The 18,270-nt window shown below is 33.1% G+C and overlaps 3 protein-coding genes and 1 long non-coding RNA gene across 4 annotated transcripts; 3 read left to right on the forward strand and 1 right to left on the reverse strand.

The window, feature by feature from the left end:
• Positions 1-291: 291 nt before the first annotated feature.
• Positions 292-3,181, forward strand: LOC145138741 (uncharacterized). The gene is made up of 4 exons (XM_079072770.1): positions 292-1,386; positions 1,661-1,837; positions 1,913-2,551; positions 2,634-3,181. Exon 1 carries the CDS (start codon positions 655-657, stop codon positions 1,369-1,371), a length of 717 nt encoding a protein of 238 aa, XP_078928896.1. The 5' UTR covers positions 292-654; the 3' UTR covers positions 1,372-1,386; positions 1,661-1,837; positions 1,913-2,551; positions 2,634-3,181.
• Positions 1,622-3,097, forward strand: LOC145139216 (uncharacterized). Its single transcript, XM_079073123.1, has 5 exons — positions 1,622-1,837; positions 1,913-2,045; positions 2,111-2,475; positions 2,634-2,674; positions 2,800-3,097. The coding sequence occupies exons 1-5, from the start codon at positions 1,622-1,624 to the stop codon at positions 3,095-3,097; spliced, it is 1,053 nt and encodes a 350-aa protein (XP_078929249.1).
• Positions 3,182-6,424: 3,243 nt separating the features above from the next.
• On the reverse strand, positions 6,425-7,783 carry LOC145139217 (uncharacterized). Its single transcript, XM_079073124.1, has 3 exons — positions 7,640-7,783; positions 6,874-7,540; positions 6,425-6,804 (listed from the first exon to the last, which is right to left on the reverse strand). Exons 1-3 carry the CDS (start codon positions 7,781-7,783, stop codon positions 6,425-6,427), a joined length of 1,191 nt encoding a protein of 396 aa, XP_078929250.1.
• A 9,468-nt stretch (positions 7,784-17,251) lies between these two features.
• LOC145140140 (uncharacterized) lies at positions 17,252-17,957 on the forward strand. The gene is made up of 2 exons (XR_013722090.1): positions 17,252-17,405; positions 17,539-17,957. It is a non-coding gene; the product is annotated as an uncharacterized LOC145140140 (long non-coding RNA).
• Positions 17,958-18,270: the final 313 nt, after the last annotated feature.

An 18,270-nucleotide genomic window follows, 5' to 3' on the forward strand; every position in this document is an offset into this window, starting at 1 on the left:
TGAAAAAAAAAATGACAAAAATAGTCAATTATCCTAATCACTTTGCGGAAAATAGCCAAAAAAAATCGAATTTGCAAAAATGGCCATGAAAATCGCAGATGGGAATGGTCCATCTGCGATTTAGCCACTTGTACATTCGCAGGTGGATTGAATTTTTTTAATTTTTTTTTCTGTATATATAGGGCATTTCAGGCTTAAAATCGCAGATGGATTGTGTCCATCTGCGATTTTCTCTATATTCCATCTGCGAATTAACGTTTATTTTTTATTTTTTTTATTTTTTATTTTTTTAATTTGACTATGAAATCAATTGGTTTGACTACGAAATAATGTTACTATATATAAACTTTTGTAGAAAATTATCAGTTTAGTTGTTATTTGTTTAGGAAATTTCTCTAAAATCTCTCTAAAAAAATGATTGAATATTTGGTTTGTCTTGTAATCGGTGGGAGATGACAAGTTATTGAAACAAATCTGGAATACGTATGTCCACAGGGAGGTATTTTTGAATTCGCTTTGATATTTTCTGAGTATGTTAGTTATAGTGATTTTGTATCTTTGGTGAGAAGCAAAATTGGTTTGTTAGACAAATATAGAATTAGTCTTCGTTTCCATCATCCTGAATTAAATTATTATATAGCTATAGTTGAAGACATGGATGTTAGAATGTTGATAAATGTAATCAAATGTAGTGGAGGAAGGGCTGTGAAAGTGTTTGTGGTGGTTGATGAAGTAGATGAGGTTAATGAGGGTGGTCATAGTGGAAATCAGTCGGTTGGTAATTTATGCAGCTATAAAGGAAGCAACGATCCGATAGGTACTTTCAATACTCCTAGTGTACCTCAGTTTCACAGTGTTGCTGAAAATGTTAATGTTAGTTATTCACCTATTAACTATGTGGATCCTGAGAAATACAAGTATGTTGGTGATGATGATGTTGGTACATATCTTAATGATGTGGGTGGTCGTTGTGATGATGTTGCCAAACAAGAAGTTAAAGTTATGAATATGCGTGTAGTAGATAAAAGTAAAAAGAAAAAAAATTCGAGTCAAAAAAATGAAAAAAAGCATGTTTACGGGGATTATGTTGATGTTGCTGATGTATGTTTAGATATAACCGACCTACAAAGCAATTCAGATAGAGATGAGTTGGGTGATGAAGTTAAAGCTAAGTTTCCCGATAACCTTTTTTACGGTATGCCCCCTGTATCAGCATGCCCAGTTGATATTAATGAAGATATCCCAACACAGATGGTAGACATGAATCTTCAAAAGATTGAATGTGAGAGTATATTTAAGAACAAAGAACTTTTAAAGCGGTGTATTGGTAAAAAAATGTCTTCGAGAAGGTTTTCAGACGAGGACAAGTAGATCCACCAAATCAAGGTATGAAGCTGTGTGTGTTTCGAAAAATTATTCTTGGTTACTAAGAGCAAAAGCAATTAAAAATTCTGATGGACTTTTCCAAGTGAATAAATTTGTTGATGTATACACATGTTCTTCAACAATTTTGCAACCTAATCATCGACAAGCAAACAAATATGTTTTGGGTGAATATCTTGTTGATGTTTTGGCTGAAGACTATAGTAGAGTTTATCGGAGAAAAGATATTATTAATGATATGAATGCTCAATTGAATATCAATATCTCATACCATCAGGCATGGCGTGCGAAGCAATATGCATTGTTGTTGTTAAGGGGTACGAAAGAGGATTCTTTTACCAAACTTCCGGCGTATTGTCACAATTTGGTCAAACAAAATCCGGGTACGGTGACACATATTAAAACAGATGGTGATGATCGCTTTGAGTTTTTATACGTCGCACTCGGTTGCTCGGTTAGTATTATAATATTTTATTAATTTTTTCATTTTTATTTTGGTGTATTTGAATAGATATACAATGTATTGTAGGTACGCGCTTTTGTCAAATTTTGTAAACCGACCCTAGTAGTAGATGGAGCCCACCTAAAGGGCGAGTTCAAAGGTACCATGTTACTTGCAGTTACTAAGGACGGACAAAACCAAATATTACCGGTTGCATATGGTATATGCAAAAATGAGTGTACCGATTTTGGACATGGTTTTTGCAAAAACTACGTGATTGCATAGGAAATATGCAGGAGCTTACAATTATATCTGATAGGTCTCCATCTATAGCAACATCCGTTGCCAACATTTTTCCTCACGCTCATCATGGAATATGTGGTGTCCATTTGTATTTCAACATAGTATCTAGATTCGGGAAGAGTAACACAGTTAAAGGAATTTTTTGGGAGGTTTGTAGGGCGTACACAGTTGATGCTTTTGACGCTGCCATGAATGTTATGAAAAAGACAAAAGAACCAGTGTGGGAGTACTTAAAAAGTATAAATCCAGAAACTTGGTCAATGGCACATTTTAAAGGGAACCGATACAATCTTATGTCGTCCAACAGTGCGGAGTCTATAAATGCATTATCTAGACACGCACGTAAGGTGCCAATACTTATGTTGATCGATTTTTTTCGTGCAACAATGCAACAATGATGGTTTCAAAGGCGTAACTTTGCAGGTATTAAGTAAATTTTTAATATTAATGTTTTATTAATTTAATGTTATTGATCTTAACTTCTTCATTTTGCCTGTTTTTTTAGCGGAAACAACAACAATACTTACCCCTTGGGCCAATGAAATTGTAAAAGAAAACAAAAAAACTTTTACTAAGTGGGATGTTCGCATGATCTCAAATACGAAATGCGAGGTCAAAAAGGGGGCACAAAATGTGATTGTTGATTTCCAACATATGACATATACATGTAGGCATTGGCAACTTGATGGGATACCTTGTGGTCATGTCATAAGATGTTTAACAATGAACAATTACCAAGACTGCTCGAGGTATGCATTAAATGCTTACTTTACCGAAACATTGAGGAAAACGTATGAGGAATCAATAAATCCTTTGCCAAAGCCATCCGAATGGGATATCCCCGATGATTTGATGATTGTTAAGCCACCTATAATGGATAAACGTCAGCCAGGCAGGCCAAGACAGACCGCATTCCATCCCAAGGCGAGGGCCAAATTAGAAAAGAGTGTTCTACATGTGGTCAACTAGGACACACGAGAAACAATTGTACTGGAAGGGCGTCCGGTAGTGGAGCACGTCACACAATTTCTACTGCAGAAATGGCATTTAATATTGGTGGTTCAGCGAGTTGCTCACAAACCTATGACGCTGATTTTGATATAAAACAACCTTGAAATGAAGAGTTGTTAACTTATTATGTATTGTAATTTTTTTATTAAATCTTACAAGACATTGCTATGCTTTCATATTTTAGTTTAGTTTGTAGATTATAACAATTAATGAAGCTTTTATATTATAAAATTTAGTTTGCAGATTATAACAATTACAACATGTTATTTAAAAAAAACAACAAACAATCCTTTTTGCAACCTAATCTGTATCATGATAATATTACAACAATTTTGTAACTAATTTTTAAACTCAGGGAACTGCAATGGGTACTTCTCTTTCTCCATTGTTATATAGTCATCCCTAATTCTCATTTTGTCTTCCAAACGATCCTTTTGCACCATAATGTGTATCAACTGCTCGTCCTTCTCAGCAAGCCATTTTTCAGTCGTTTTGATTGCCTTCTTAGTCTTTTTTATCCAATCTTCATGCTCTTTGATTTTGTTTTTATTGAGGTCTATCCATTCTTGAGCTTGTTTGCATTCCGATGCAATATCATTACCACGTTGAGTGAGAAGTCGGGATGACTCTTTGTCCTCTTCTTGTTGTTCTTCAGCCTTCTTCAATTCTTCAAAATTTTCATCTGACATATATGGCCCGGCTGAAGAGGGTGTAAAAAAAGGGTCGACTGAATCACAGTAGTAACAATCTACTTCGTTGCATGAGCAAACTTCGAATTTGTGTGAGGAACTCATAATAAACTCGACATTATAATAAACTGGTGCTATAAGTGGTATTTATACATACTAGTCTAAATGCTACCATTTCGTAGTCAGAGTTCTAATTCATAGTCCAACTTTGAAATGACTAGACATTAATGACAAGTCACTGCAGTAACCTGCAAATCGTAGTCAAACTCTTAAGTGACAAGACATAAATGACTGTTTGACATGATAAGTCACTGCAGAAAGCTGAAAATCGTAGTCCAAATGCAACCATTTTGTAGTCAAAGTTGTAATTCATAGTCCTGTATTTATTTATATAAATAGATGTTTAAGATCTAAAAACCAAACACCCAAATCACCTAAACGAAACGAACTCCTATATTTAGAAATGTCGTCGAATGCAGCAAGTTCTTCGAATGAAGTACCTGGTTCCAATTCTGAAAGGCCATGGACGACAAACGAGGTGTTGGTTCTTACACGATGCTGGCTAAGTGTTAAGGATGGTGTATCGTTACTTGCTCCCCCGCATTGCCTAGTAGGTGATGAATGGACTCGCATAACAGCTTTGTTCAACCATGAGATGGGAGAAGGACAACAACGAGAACAATCAGATGTTGTTACTAAATGGATGGATGTAAAGGAAGAAGTGACATGGTTCAATCGAGCGTGTAATTATGCGAAAAGTACCAAACTTCGTTGTCGGGACGAAGAAGAGTTCTTGGAAGTTGTTACAGATTTTTACATCTATGAGCGTGACGGCAGAGACTTCGAATATGAGGAAGTTTGGAAGGTTGTAAAAAATAATCAGTATTTCATGTAGACCGCTCTAATTTCCGTTAATAATAACCCATGGACTTGTTTTTTATTTTAATGCTTTGTTTGTAGTATGTCGTTGTTTTTCATGTAATTGTTGTAATGTTTGTAATGGTTCATGGAATTCTTGTTAGTAATGTATTCTAATGTATTGTGAAAACTAATGCAATGGGCATTTTTTAATTGAAATTAAACATAGGAGATGCATCCAATACATACGAAATACATGAAAATAACCTAGTACTCACATAATAAACTGAAATATATTTTAAACAAACGGGATATATTTCAAAATATTCCAAGGGGCTTCAAACTGGAATTCCAACCCGTCACTTAATGACTTGTATTCCTCCTTAGCAGCTTCCAAGATGACCTCCTCAGTAGCATTTAAACCGGTGTCGTCAATTTTGGTATAAAGATCGTTGAATAATAGAACTTCGGTTTTCATTTCATACCATCTTGCTAAGATGTCTAGTTCGTCACGATCGTTTCTTGTAGTCATTCGGTTTTCAGCGTTGAAAATATTGGTTAAACGACTCCAAAACATTGGATCGTTCAACTTGCTGGTCTCGTACACATGAAAATAAGCACGTGTAAGAACCAAGAACTCTTCATTGCTCCATGATATAGAACTCATTTTGATTGAAACAAAGAGAGTAAAATCTCAAAAACAATATTTGAACAGCTGTATTGGTTGTTTAGTAAACTATTTATTTAACTTAATGTCAATTTATAGTAGTTTATACACAATATCGCAGTCCAATCTTCTAATATGTCTGCAATTCATAGTCAAACTTAACTGACGAATGCAGTGTACTAAGTGAGAACACAACAGATCACTATTCGAGTTGACAAGTCATCCCCGTCGAATGACAACACAATACACTGCTACTTGACTTGACAAGCCATTGCACCGGGAAAATAAGGAGTCGCTATAAATAGTTGTTAATATCCATTTTAATTGTATCGTATTACTTCCCCCCTGCAATTATGGACTCACCTGTACCACATATATGGAGGAACGAAGAGGAGGTCGCTTTGGTTCAAGCTTGGATTGTAACTGTAGAGGAGGATTTTCCACCGGGTCCCCCACAAGTTCGCGCTGGATCATTTTGGTCTCGTGTCTGTCATTTGTTTCACCATTTAATGGGGCGTACTCAATATCGAAGAAGAAGAGATGTCAAAGCGAAGTTTCTGGATTTGAAAATAAAGGTGAAACAATTTCAACGTATTTATCACGAGTTGGATAATGAACATGCAAATACGGATGAAGACATTCTGCGACAGGTGGCTTTGGAACTATACCGTTTTGAATATGATGGTAGCGAGTTTACCCACGCAGATGCATGGAATCTTTTAAAGAATGTCCTTCATTTTTAATATGCATGTTGGTTAAGTTAATTGTTTTTCGTTAGTTAAGTTGCTTGTTGTTGTATGTGTGTTTTGTGACTATTTAATAAATGTCCCTTACTTTTAATGTATGATGTTTCCTCAATCGCTAATACATAATACGACATAAAATAAATAACTAATACATAATACGACATAAAATAAAAACGGGGTACATGAATAACTAATACATAATACGACATAAAATAAAAACGGGGTACATAAATAACTAATACATAATACGACATAAAATAAAAACGGGGTACATGAATAACTAATACATAATACGACATAAAATAAAAACAGGATACATGAATAACTACTTCATTGAGGGAGGTAACAGGACCATCGTTTCATTTGGTATTTCCCAAAGCACATGTGATGGTATAGTATTCACCAACTCAGATCCATATGCAAGTCGATACACGAAATTAGTGAACTTGTAATCAACCATTTCGTGAATGGCTTCAGACGTACGGGTTCTTAGACATGCTATAGCGTGGCCACATGGTATACTGCTTTTTTGCCATTTCCCACAACTACATACCCTTCGTTCAAGTTGTATGTTGCTGGTGGCAAAATTGTCATCGACTTCAAATGTATCCCCATACAAACGTCTTGCCATCCAATTATAAGACTTGTTGACACGTTTTTGAACCTTACTCTCAACATAAGGGGTCAACCCACCAGACAACCTCCCTGGAAAATTTGATAATTTTAGAAAAATAATAACACAAGAAAAAAACTAAATATAACAATCTTCCTTACCTGCCACTTCAGCCCGTTCACCATTCTTTGATTGTATCGACGTATTGATTAACTCAATTATCGTTGTTATAGGAAACTCACGTGTGGATATAAATTGCGAAATTTCAGGGACGTCAATCGATTTAACATTGTAACGTACTTTTGGGAAAAATGCTCGTGTCCATTTTGAAATTGCTATATCGTCAAGCCAGTAAATTGGACTCCTAAGCAAGGTGCAAAAAGGTGGTTTCCTACATGCACTTTGCAACCTTTCCAGACACAAGTAAAAATCATGAACGCTATATGCATTGCATGACTTCCAAAACAACGATTCGACTTCCGTATCGTTATGTCCGACAGACTCACGTATTTTTCGAGCTATATCTTTAGGACAATATCCATGATACGAATCCGGGTAGGCACTCTGAACACCAAAGTCTATTTTATCACATAGGTTGCTTATGAAACCAACCTCTGTATCCTCACCTAAACAATCTTTTAACCTCATCATGAACCATCTCCATGATTCTTCACACTCTAAGGTTCCCAAACCAATTGCTAAGAGTAGGGGTTCATGATTTCCATCTAAAGCCACTGCGAAGTACATTGTTGTCAGATAGCTCTCAAGAAGGGGTAAATAACCCACCACATATATCAACGGTATCATGCACCTAAGAAAGGTACGAATCTGCATAAAAAAACAAACATAAATTAGTGATAAGTAAAGAGTACACGAGATACATTAGCAAGAAATCTTAATTAAGTCAATAAAACTATTATGTTATACCACGCAACCTAAAGCCACAAAACAGAAATGAAAGCGGTTGGTATTCGTTTTCTTGATGGCTGTGAAGGTATTAGGATTTGTTCTTTGTAGATTATGCAGGAATATTGGTAGCTGAGTAAAGCTTCTTTCGGTGTAAGTACTCATTTTCACAAGCAATGAAAGTGTATTATAATCATCACACAAATACAATTTTAATTATATACAAATTGGTGTTTCTCTACAGTTCATATTTCATAGTTCAACTTTTTAAATTCGTAGTCAAACCAGTTCATTTCATAGTCAAACATCACTGACCGACAAGACAAGACATGTACTTGTATGCAGTTCATAGTTCAACTTTTTAAATTCGTAGTCAAACCAGTTCATTTCATAGTCAAAGATACTTGTTTGTAATAAAATTTCTTCTATAAATGGGTGTAATGTAACTCCATTAAATTTATATGTGAAATTAATTCATATTAGATAGACTAAAAAAGGCGAATGGCATACTATAATTGCGGAGGTGAACGTATCATTAGGATTTCGGGTACAACTAAAAACCCAGGAAGATTATTTTACGCTTGCCCATATATGGTATCATGTTCTTAACCTCATTCATATTTACACTCTAATCATTATATAGCAACAATTCTTATTGTCAATGTTTAAATTTACAGGGACCAAAATGCGGGTTTATCAGTTGGGTTGATGAAGAGAATGACCAATCATCTATCATAATAGCTAAAATAGCTAACAGTAATAAGCTCTTTCAATCAGAAAATAAGCAGTTAAAGATAGCCTTGGTTTGTAGTTGGATGTTGTTTTTGGCAATTATTATTTACAAGTTGTAAGCTTTTTAGTATTGTTTTGATAGTTTTTAGGTTGTTACATCAATAAATTGTTGTATTTGTTGTTATGTTTAGAGCATTGTACTTGTTACTTTAAAACAAATGGTGGTGTCGTTCTTATGTTGTAAGTATTTAAGTTATTACTAGGTCATTAAATCCAACATACAATTACATATACAAATATAAGATCCAACTACATAGGACCAAGACTCGACCACCAATAAATTTTTGCCATCCGTTGGCGAAACTCTAAAGCTGTGTTCATTGGGTCAATAAGTTCACGTATTGGTTGGCCTGACACTAATTGTTCCATAAACATACAAACAAAAACACCGCAATCTCCCAAATGGCTACTTTGTTGGGGAACATTTGTTTCGAATATGAATTGCATATTCAATGGAATCCTTGGGATGTTCCTCCAGGCCCAATAGTTAATCTTGTCTAAATAATCTGCCACCCGAGCCACAAATTTGGTAAATGTTCCATCAGAGTTGAATTTTTCATAAGCCACTCTACCGAGACTGTCATAAATATGGACTTCCATATTCGTCAATCGTAGTTCCCCAAATAACCAATGATTAGGGGCTGAATGAATCGGTAATAGGACCTGTATAAGGATAGAAAAGAAATAAATTTTGTTTAGAAATAAGAATACCAAAACATAACGACAATAACGATAATATTTTTTCAAAAAATAAAATTTAGTTTACCGTATCGACATCCCACCAAGCAACCATGAAGTTGGGGTATTTAGCAATACCAGCCATAAACGCCCTCCAATCCTGCCCTTCCTCCAGAGCATGTCAAACAAAAAAATTTGGCGGCATTATTGTATGTCGGTCGCTATCAAAACGTCTCTCCATCAGTATTCTATACCAAAGGGTGATATGTTGCACAAAATTATGATACTTTTGTTAATAACTAAAAAAGAAAATACTTTTAATAAAATAAATTAAGTATTATTTTACTGCTGCCTCCAACCATCCGTCGTGTGTATGCCCAAACAAGGCGCTCCAAAATTCTCTATCTAACACCAAATTAAACAAACGATGTTGCACGTCATATGAATGAAATAAATAGTTCTGGATCACAACCTCACCGCCTGCTACGTAAGGTTGCAGGCGCAACACGGAGAAGTCGTGAGCAACAGCAAATGCTGGAGGAGGAACGGGGCTTGTTGATTTCATATCAACCTTCTTTTTTGCTCTTCTTTTTTGCTTCGGTGTTGTGTGCAGCTAAAACAATATTGAAATGTTTACATCTCTATCTTTCAAATAATTCACATAAAAAAATTCTATTATTACGATATAAGTTTTTAAATTAAACGAATACCTCGGTGTACGGAGGGCACAAATACTTTGATGGATTTCGAGCCCTCGGTTTATCGGGTGTAACTTCTTTGCCATCAAAACCATAAGCATCAAAATAATTTACATTTCCCGTAATTTGTATTTCATCTTCCTCCGACACCTAAATTAATAAGCAAAAATCTCTAATTAAAACATGTTTCAATCTACTAAATAAAAATTAAAATAAATGTAAGTATAACAACCTCTTTAGCTTCATTATCATTTACATCAAACACATCATCATCAAATTTGTACCTACTACAACCCGCATTTTCATTCCTCTCCTCCAACTCCTACATTAAAATTAACACATTATAGTTATTAACGAAAGACACATTAAAAATTAATTAATTATTAAAATCGTAAATGTAATATCTATAATAACCTTGTCGTCTTCAATATCACCAAAAATATTTTCATTTGTATTATTTTTATTCATCACTTCATCTTCTACAACCTAAATTTGCAAATATAAAATATGAACACAAATATTAATATATGTTAATAAATTAAAAAAAATAATGTAGCGTGTAACTAACCCGTTCATCAAATTTTGTTTGGAATACTGTAGGCTCCTCAAAACTGATGTTATTCAATAGATCTTTATTATTGACTTCTTCAACAAACACCTCTGTAGGTTCTCGGTTCGTAAACACATGTTGCTCCAGTGCATGTAGCCGTTTCAACACCTCCTCTAGGTTGGGTTTTCCACTACGCCCACCTCTACCATGAGAGCGACCACTAGACGACATACTAGACGAAGATTCGTCTTGTCTCCTAAAATGGTCCCGTACTGGGGATGGAACTGATTTCCGTTCACCATATACATACTCTTGAAATGACATATAATAAAAAGATGTCATCTCATCATCACTCGGTGACATTTTATTTCTTGGTGGTTGTCCCTCCTAAAAAATTGAACATATTAAAAATGCATATAAATGTATAATAATGAATTTTATTAATAATTAAAAAAATTTATAAACATGTATCTTTGAAAAAATCTTGTTCACATCAACCCATTTCAATTTTTTTGTCCCACTCCATCGTTTCATCCGAGGCATGTCTCTATTTTTTCTCAATACAAATCCACAGGCACGAACAGCCGGAAGCATCTCATATATCAATATCTACAATTTTTACAATTATAGTAATAAAAGTTAAAATTAAAATAACTAACATAACAATAAAACCATTTAAATATAAGTAAATTTTTATACCCTAATTGGAGCCGTAAATCCTGAGACGGTGTATTTTAAAGTTTGACGACGCTCAGGAAGTGATAAATATTTATTTATCTTGTCTCATGTATCCTCAAAGTCATCATACGTAAAATCCCATAAATAACTACCCCAAGCGAAACTAACAAAACAAAAAAAATTTAGTTATAATATAACTTAACATTAATAATATAAAAGTATCAAAGTAAACAAAAAATACTTGTTCCAAACATCCAAATTCTCAGCCAAAAAAAACCAATCTTGTGGCACGCGATCATTTATTTCTTTTCCCAAAAAACCTTCACATAAAATGTAAATCAAACATACTCTAACTGCATCGGCATCGTCAACTTCTAAGAATGGTTGATTTAAAATAAAACTTTTCAGGTCACCGATTTTCACCGAACTATTTGTATGGTTCGGAAATAGCCGCTCACGCAATAAACATCTTTTTTTAGTACTAACTATTTTTTCTGACACTTTTTTCCCGATGTTTTTTGGATACTCCGCAAATTTCAACCCGGTTATCAAACAACACTCTTCCGGCCCATATACCAATTTCGTATCTTTTTTTAGTACTAACTATTTTTTCTGACACTTTTTTCCCGATGTTTTTTGGATACTCCGCAAATTTCAACCCGGTTATCCAACAACACTCTTCCGGCCCATATACCAATTTCGTATCGGCTACTCTAAAATATAACCATTTTATTCCATCTGGAGATAAAACAGCGTCCGACCGTATCTGATAAAGGAACATTTTGTGGAACAGCAATCCGTCCCCTTGTAAACGAGGGACGTCCAACAAGTAACCAAATACTGTATCTCTAAATATATCACGTCTCACACCATCTAACACTTCCCATATGTTACACCCCGATCCCTTTAAGTTTACAATAGCTTTCACATCAAAATAATTAGAATTATGCTGCAAAAAACACAATAACATATTAGAAAACTAAACAACTATTTCATTTTAAAATATTTTATTATTAAATGCAATAATAACATAATAACAATGCAAATACAAATATTTAATAAATAATTTATATATTTACGCTAAAAAACAATAACATACTATAACAATTTTTCAACTTAAACGACAACTATATAAACAATTTTCCAAGTAATACGACAAATATACAAACGATTTTTATCTTTCTAATTATATCAAATAACATTTTCTAACCATATAAACAAACAATTTTTCAACTAAAACGACAACTAAACTAACAATTTTTCAACTTATACGACAAATATACAAACAATTTTTAAGTTTCAAATTATATAAAATAACATATTCTCACCAAACATATTGTAAACATTATTCTAACAATTTATTTAACTAATAACTTAAAAAATAAGCATATTCTAACCATTTTACTAAATGTACAACTATCCGATGCACACTCTACGCAGTCTCTACTTGTACATTTATACAACCACTAACAAAATAGCATTTCAACTTCAAGTTTAGTAATAAAAAAAATTAAAACTATCAAATACAACAAAATTACCCTATCACAAACAATATAATTTCTTTTTTACACTAACTAATACAATAAATAATAAAATAATAAACGCGTATACTAAATAAATGTTAATTAAAACATAAAAATAGTTAAAATCTAACCATATCTTCGGGATTGTTGAAGTAATCGTCCATTTTCTTCAAGAAATCGTCAAAAGGAATCTCCGAGAGAGAGAGAGAGAGAGAGTTTTTCTATATTGAAGAGTGAAAAATGAGGAAAAAAAATCCTTTTATAGAATTTCCTGCGAAAAATCGCAGGTGAACAATGAAAATCGCAGATGGAAAAGTCAAATCGCAGATGGACCATTCCCATCTGCGATTTTCATGGCCATTTTTGCAATTTCGATTTTTTTTGGCTATTTTCCGCAAAGTAATTAGGATAATTGGCTATTTTTGTCATTTTTCTCAAAAAAAAATCTCAAATCATCAATGTGGGAATGGTAAAAATAGATCAATCTATTGTTTTGTTTTATATATCATATTATTATTTTTTTTCTTATATTATGTAAATGAGACTGAGACACCCTTTATATAGGTTGTGTTAAATGGTTATTTAAATTCAGATTTGAATGATTTTATAAGGTGCTGTTTGTTTTTCCAAAAAAACATCTTCAAATCACTTTCTGCTGCGCGGCGCAGCACACGCGCTCTCTCGCAGCAGTTTGTTTTTTGGAAGACTTCGGACTACAAAACCTCTGCGCGTGTGCTGCGTGACGCAACACTTGACTTGCCTCTTCGCTTCAGCTTTCATTTTTTCCAAGTGTTTTTTTTAGAATTTTGGTATAACTTGTTTTTTTTTTTAACTTTTTTTTTTTAAACTTTGATTTTTTTAAACTTTTATTTACGGATTCAGTTATTGTATATTCACATGTATGTAATTTTTTTTTATTTATTTATTTGCGGATTCAATACAATTTATTTTATAGTTTCCACAAATTTTTTTAACTTGATTTTTTTTAAAAAAAAAAACTTTGATCTTTTTAATTTTTTTACCGTTTCTGCTAAAAAAATTTTACGAACTTTGTAGACATCGTTTGCAATATTTTCTTAATTTTTTTTTATTATTTTCTTTTTTATGTTTTTTAAAATTAGTTTTTTTAGAATAGAACTGTTAGCTTCTTTTAAATTTTTTATATAGTTTTATATTTTTGTTTTTTTACATGTTCTTTTTAGCATTCTTCTAATGTTTAAAAACTAGAATTATTAAAATTTCGGTGTTGAGAACTATTTTCAGTTTATAAAATTAGTTTATTTAAATTTCAGTTTACTGCAGCAGCCTACAGATGTTAAAAAACAAACATGCTTCTTATTATAGGTTGCAGCCGTTTGTTCCACCTCTTCTGCTACAGAGGATTGCAGAGGTGGTCCGCAGACTTAATGAATTTTCGCTTCGAAAAAACAAACAGCACCTAAGAATAAGATCGTTTCAAAATCAATTTTTGCAGATAAACGCTCAAATGGTAAACTCGTAACATTTTCTAATTTTATGTGTCAAGGCATGCAGAGGTAAAACAAAATGAATTAAGAGGCAATAATTTGAAATAAACAGCTTACAACCATTTACGATCTAAATTTTACCAAGTCTTCTAAATGTCAAAGAGGTAAACTTGTCTTTGGTTTTCACTAAATTTTTCAAATAGAAGATATGTCAAAATACAAGTGTTAGGTTTGGAAATTCTAACGAGTAACGTTGAGGTCAACTTAAAAGGGTGCTGGATAGATGGATAATCCAATTACAGAGTCAAGTATCCAAAAATAGTTTTAAAACAAAGACACATATAGATATAGCATTGTTCGGCAAATAAATCATCAAGAATAACATTAACACCAAAAGGCAATCCAATGCAAATGCTTCTAAAATCCAACCCAAGTCAATCTCATAGTCCAACACCTCACCAATATATCTAGTTGAGTACGACTTTTTACAATATAGCTAAGTGGATACACATCCCTATAATGATAATTGACTGCACCTACTCGCAATAGGTACACATCCCCATCAAGCTGGATACAAGTGATCTATCATGACACAATTACCATCCAATGGGTAGATAGCCTAATCGTAAAAGTGATACATGTCTAGAATACCATAACATCACCAAAATACCTTAACACGTTAATTGGGTACCTAAGTCCAAATGGTCTATGCATCCTAAGTGAATATACAAGTTTATGAAGAAAGCATGCGCAACACATCAAAGTTAATTCCATTATAAGGAAATTCATTTCAAAACTGCCTCTTGAAGGTACACAATCATACATATAGTATACTTATATAAGGGAGGAGGGAGTCGTTCCCTCCCAACCCACCGAACCCACTGCCACATCACTTTTTCTCTTTTATTTTCTTCATCTTTCCGAACCCACAACACACGGAAATCCTATCTTTTGAACCCACTCAACCCACTCAATTAAAAAAAAATACAAAACAACTAAGGTACAAGTTTTAAAACACATGGTACAAAAGAAAATAAGAAAGAGAAAGTAGAGAGAGATAATGAAGTAGGTTAGTGAAACCAATCAACCCACTCGTTGAAGCGGGAGTGGTACCGCCGATAACTCTATTGCTAATTAAGATTTTACATTTGATTGTTTTGTATTTTTTTTTAATTGAGTGGGTTGAGTGAGTTCAAAAAGATATGATTTCCGTGTGTTGTGGGTTCAGAAAGATGAAGAAAAACAAAAGAGAAAAAGTGATGTGACAGTGGGTTTAGTGGGTTGGGAGGGAATGACTCCCTCCTCCCTAATACATCGAAAACCTCATACAAGAATATAAAATCATGAAAAATAGATTAGGAACATGTCTTCTTATTAATAACTAACATTTTCACTTATAAGTGAAGTTCACTTCTAGGATAGATAGAACATTTTATTGGTCGTTTTCAAGCTCAAAGTGGAATAAGCTTCCAAAGTGTCAAATGTACTCCAAGTGAACTTAAACCCTCACCAAGTCTTCAAAATTGCCACTCTCCTAAGATCTAAGTCTCTAGATCGTTTTCACTTTGCAGAATGAAAAGAGATAAAAAAAAATAGGCTTATGTTCTAAAATTTAGACTTTTGTTACTTTTAGTATCTCCACTTAACATTTTCCACATTTAGCCACCATATAACTCTAAATCTTGACCAAACCATTCTATTTACTAAGTTAACCCCTAAATAATATTTTTTTGATAAATTAGTCCCAACAATGGGTTAGTTGCGTTAACTCAAGGTTAAACATGATATTTCTTAATATGCCAAGTCAACTTCTAACTCTCAAATTCTAAAGTTTTAATTATATAACTAATTTATTAAATTGATCTAAATTATAATAAATTTTATTATTTAAATATTGCCTTATTTTAATTATTTTTTAATTTATGTAATTATTTATTGTTAAGTTAATTATTTTTATTTTAATTGATTATCTAAAAAAATTCTATTATAAAGAACAGAAAATTGAAGCCCCAGTGTTACATGGGCCGTGGGTAAACTTGTAATGTCATCAAATTGATAATAATATTAAATATTTTTGATTTTCTTACTTGAAAATGTAAGAATATGAATGCCAAAGGGGACTCTGGCTATGATGTATTTACGAGTCGTGTATAAAGCAAATTTGTTCCAAAAAATAACGAATATAAGGGATCCAAGGATCGGGCCATCTTGTGGGGTCTAGGGGCAGAGGAAACCCCCTTTAAGATGTAGCACATTAGTATAGAAAGTGTAAATTCGATTCAAACTGACTCGTCAGTTTAATCAATTTGGGGCCGATTTTAGTTAGTGATTTGGGACTGCCTTGGTTAGTTTGAGGTTCACTTGTTGAATTGGTTTGTGCTGACAATCATTTTGACGAATTAACAAGTGTATAAACTATTGAAAACATTATTTTCGTCATCCATATATATTTCATAGATATAGTGACAATATATGCAAATTATCCATATCATCCATATCGAATGTTCAATATTCAAGTCACCGGTGGTATATCAGGTAAGACAATTAGTCTCTCTGTATGAAAGGCTCAATGTTCGAATCCTGATAAATTGCTTATCGTTAAAGTTTCTATTGTAGTGTCATCCGGAGAAATAATATGGTAACTTACTCTATCATTTGTTTTTTAAATGACTATAAGCATCATGAGTTATTCAACCAAATTGATCGTCGATACACCCTTGCTTACATTATAAATTACTTTACTGAAAATATTAAATATTTATTTTAAGAAAAATCGTAACTAATATGTGCATATGGTTATAAAAGTAATATTCTTCTAATTGCTTTTTCTTTTTATGAAAAACGTGGGATACATCAACCAAAACCAACGGAAACTCGCGTATCATAAATTTAATATTGTTTTCCTTCTCTTTTTACCAAAAGGATTAAAGTGTTATGTTTAGTATTTATATTATTTTTATATTGTAAGATCTAAAATCATATTCAACATTTTAAATATTTATCAAGTTGGACTATGGATAGGTCAACATTTGTATTATATAGTTTATTATTTACCAAGTCTACAAATAACTATCGAGAGAAGTCAGAGAACTATGTTTATAATTTTTTATTTTTACGTTCAAATTTAATAATATTCTCCGGTTTTGTTTATGACATTTAAAAATAATTTGAGATTGAAATGGGATTTAGGAGAAAAAAAAAAAAAAAAAAAAACTTGTTCGTATAGAATGTCTAGAAAGTTTTCAGCATCAACTTAATTATTGAAGAAAGTATTATGTTGCAATCCAGTAGGTGGGTAGGCTGTTGTATCTCTCTGTCATTGTTCATGCTTGCCAACGTGTAGACCTCGAATTTCATTTGAAGAAAGAAAGATGGTGAATTACAAGCAAACCAAACCATGACGTAGTTTTCTTTCCTTAAGTTCTAATACATTCATATATTTCCATTTGTTAAGTTGAACTCGGAAACAGAACAAAGTGTAAATGCTTAAAAAAAGATTTTTTTTTTTTTTTTTTTTTTTGTTTGAATAAAAAAGGATTTCCATACAAGGAGTAAATCGGAGGAGGATAACCATCGTCGGCAACAACCCTCTTTCCACCATCGCTTCAACTTCAAAAATCGACGACAAACCACTTTCGATCTCAGCTACTTTAGGGCTCCGTCGTCGGCGGCCGGTGTAGATCTCCACCATCGTTGCTCGATTCCAGCATCACAGTTGTGCAATGGGAGGAGGATCTTCGATAAAGTCGTGTTAGGGCTCCACCACCGTCGTCTAACGACGTTGTAAATCTCTTGGCCTACCGTTCTTACTGTGGATGCAAAAAACGACGTCTCCAGTCATGTTCTTGGCTTTCTTTTCTTTTCTTGCCCTACCGTTCTTGATGTGTATTGTGATTGAATTAAACCAAATGTTTGAAGGAAGAAATCAATTAATTCCGTTCTTAAAGGAAGAAATAGTTTTTTTTTTTTTTTTTTTTCATTTGGTGGATTTCTTTATGGATTTGGTGATGATGGAAACCGTTCTATATCTTTTTGATTGTGTGATTCTCAATTAAAATCTTTCAGTAAACAACTTTAATTCGATCTGCAGTAGACATCGATCTGAAAATGCAATGTTTTAGGGTTAAGAAACAAAATTATCTTTGTTCAAAATCTTATTGATGTAAGGAGGAGGAGGCTACTTCTATAGGCTGAAAATGAAGCATATGTCTCTCTTCTTCATTGTTTTTGTTTGTGCATCCATTGTAGGATGGAATTAGGTGAAAAT

Source organism: Lactuca virosa, chromosome 9, assembly GCF_052849685.1.
Source record: "Lactuca virosa cultivar CGN04683 chromosome 9, Lactuca_virosa_CGN04683_v6, whole genome shotgun sequence".
Classification (NCBI taxonomy): domain Eukaryota; kingdom Viridiplantae; phylum Streptophyta; class Magnoliopsida; order Asterales; family Asteraceae; genus Lactuca; species Lactuca virosa.

Coding starts and splice junctions, on each gene's coding strand:
- LOC145138741 (XM_079072770.1), top strand. CDS start 655: ATGGATGTTAGAATGTTGATAAATGTAATCAAATGTAGTGGAGGAAGG.
- LOC145139216 (XM_079073123.1), top strand. CDS start 1,622: ATGAATGCTCAATTGAATATCAATATCTCATACCATCAGGCATGGCGT. Junction 1,838..1,912: donor ACGTCGCACTCGGTTGCTCG/GTTAGTATTATA, acceptor AATGTATTGTAG/GTACGCGCTTTTGTCAAATT. Junction 2,675..2,799: donor CCCCTTGGGCCAATGAAATT/GTAAAAGAAAAC, acceptor ATATACATGTAG/GCATTGGCAACTTGATGGGA.
- LOC145139217 (XM_079073124.1), bottom strand. CDS start 7,783: ATGAGTACTTACACCGAAAGAAGCTTTACTCAGCTACCAATATTCCTG. Junction 7,541..7,639: donor TTGTGGCTTTAGGTTGCGTG/GTATAACATAAT, acceptor TTTTTTATGCAG/ATTCGTACCTTTCTTAGGTG. Junction 6,805..6,873: donor TGAACGGGCTGAAGTGGCAG/GTAAGGAAGATT, acceptor CAAATTTTCCAG/GGAGGTTGTCTGGTGGGTTG.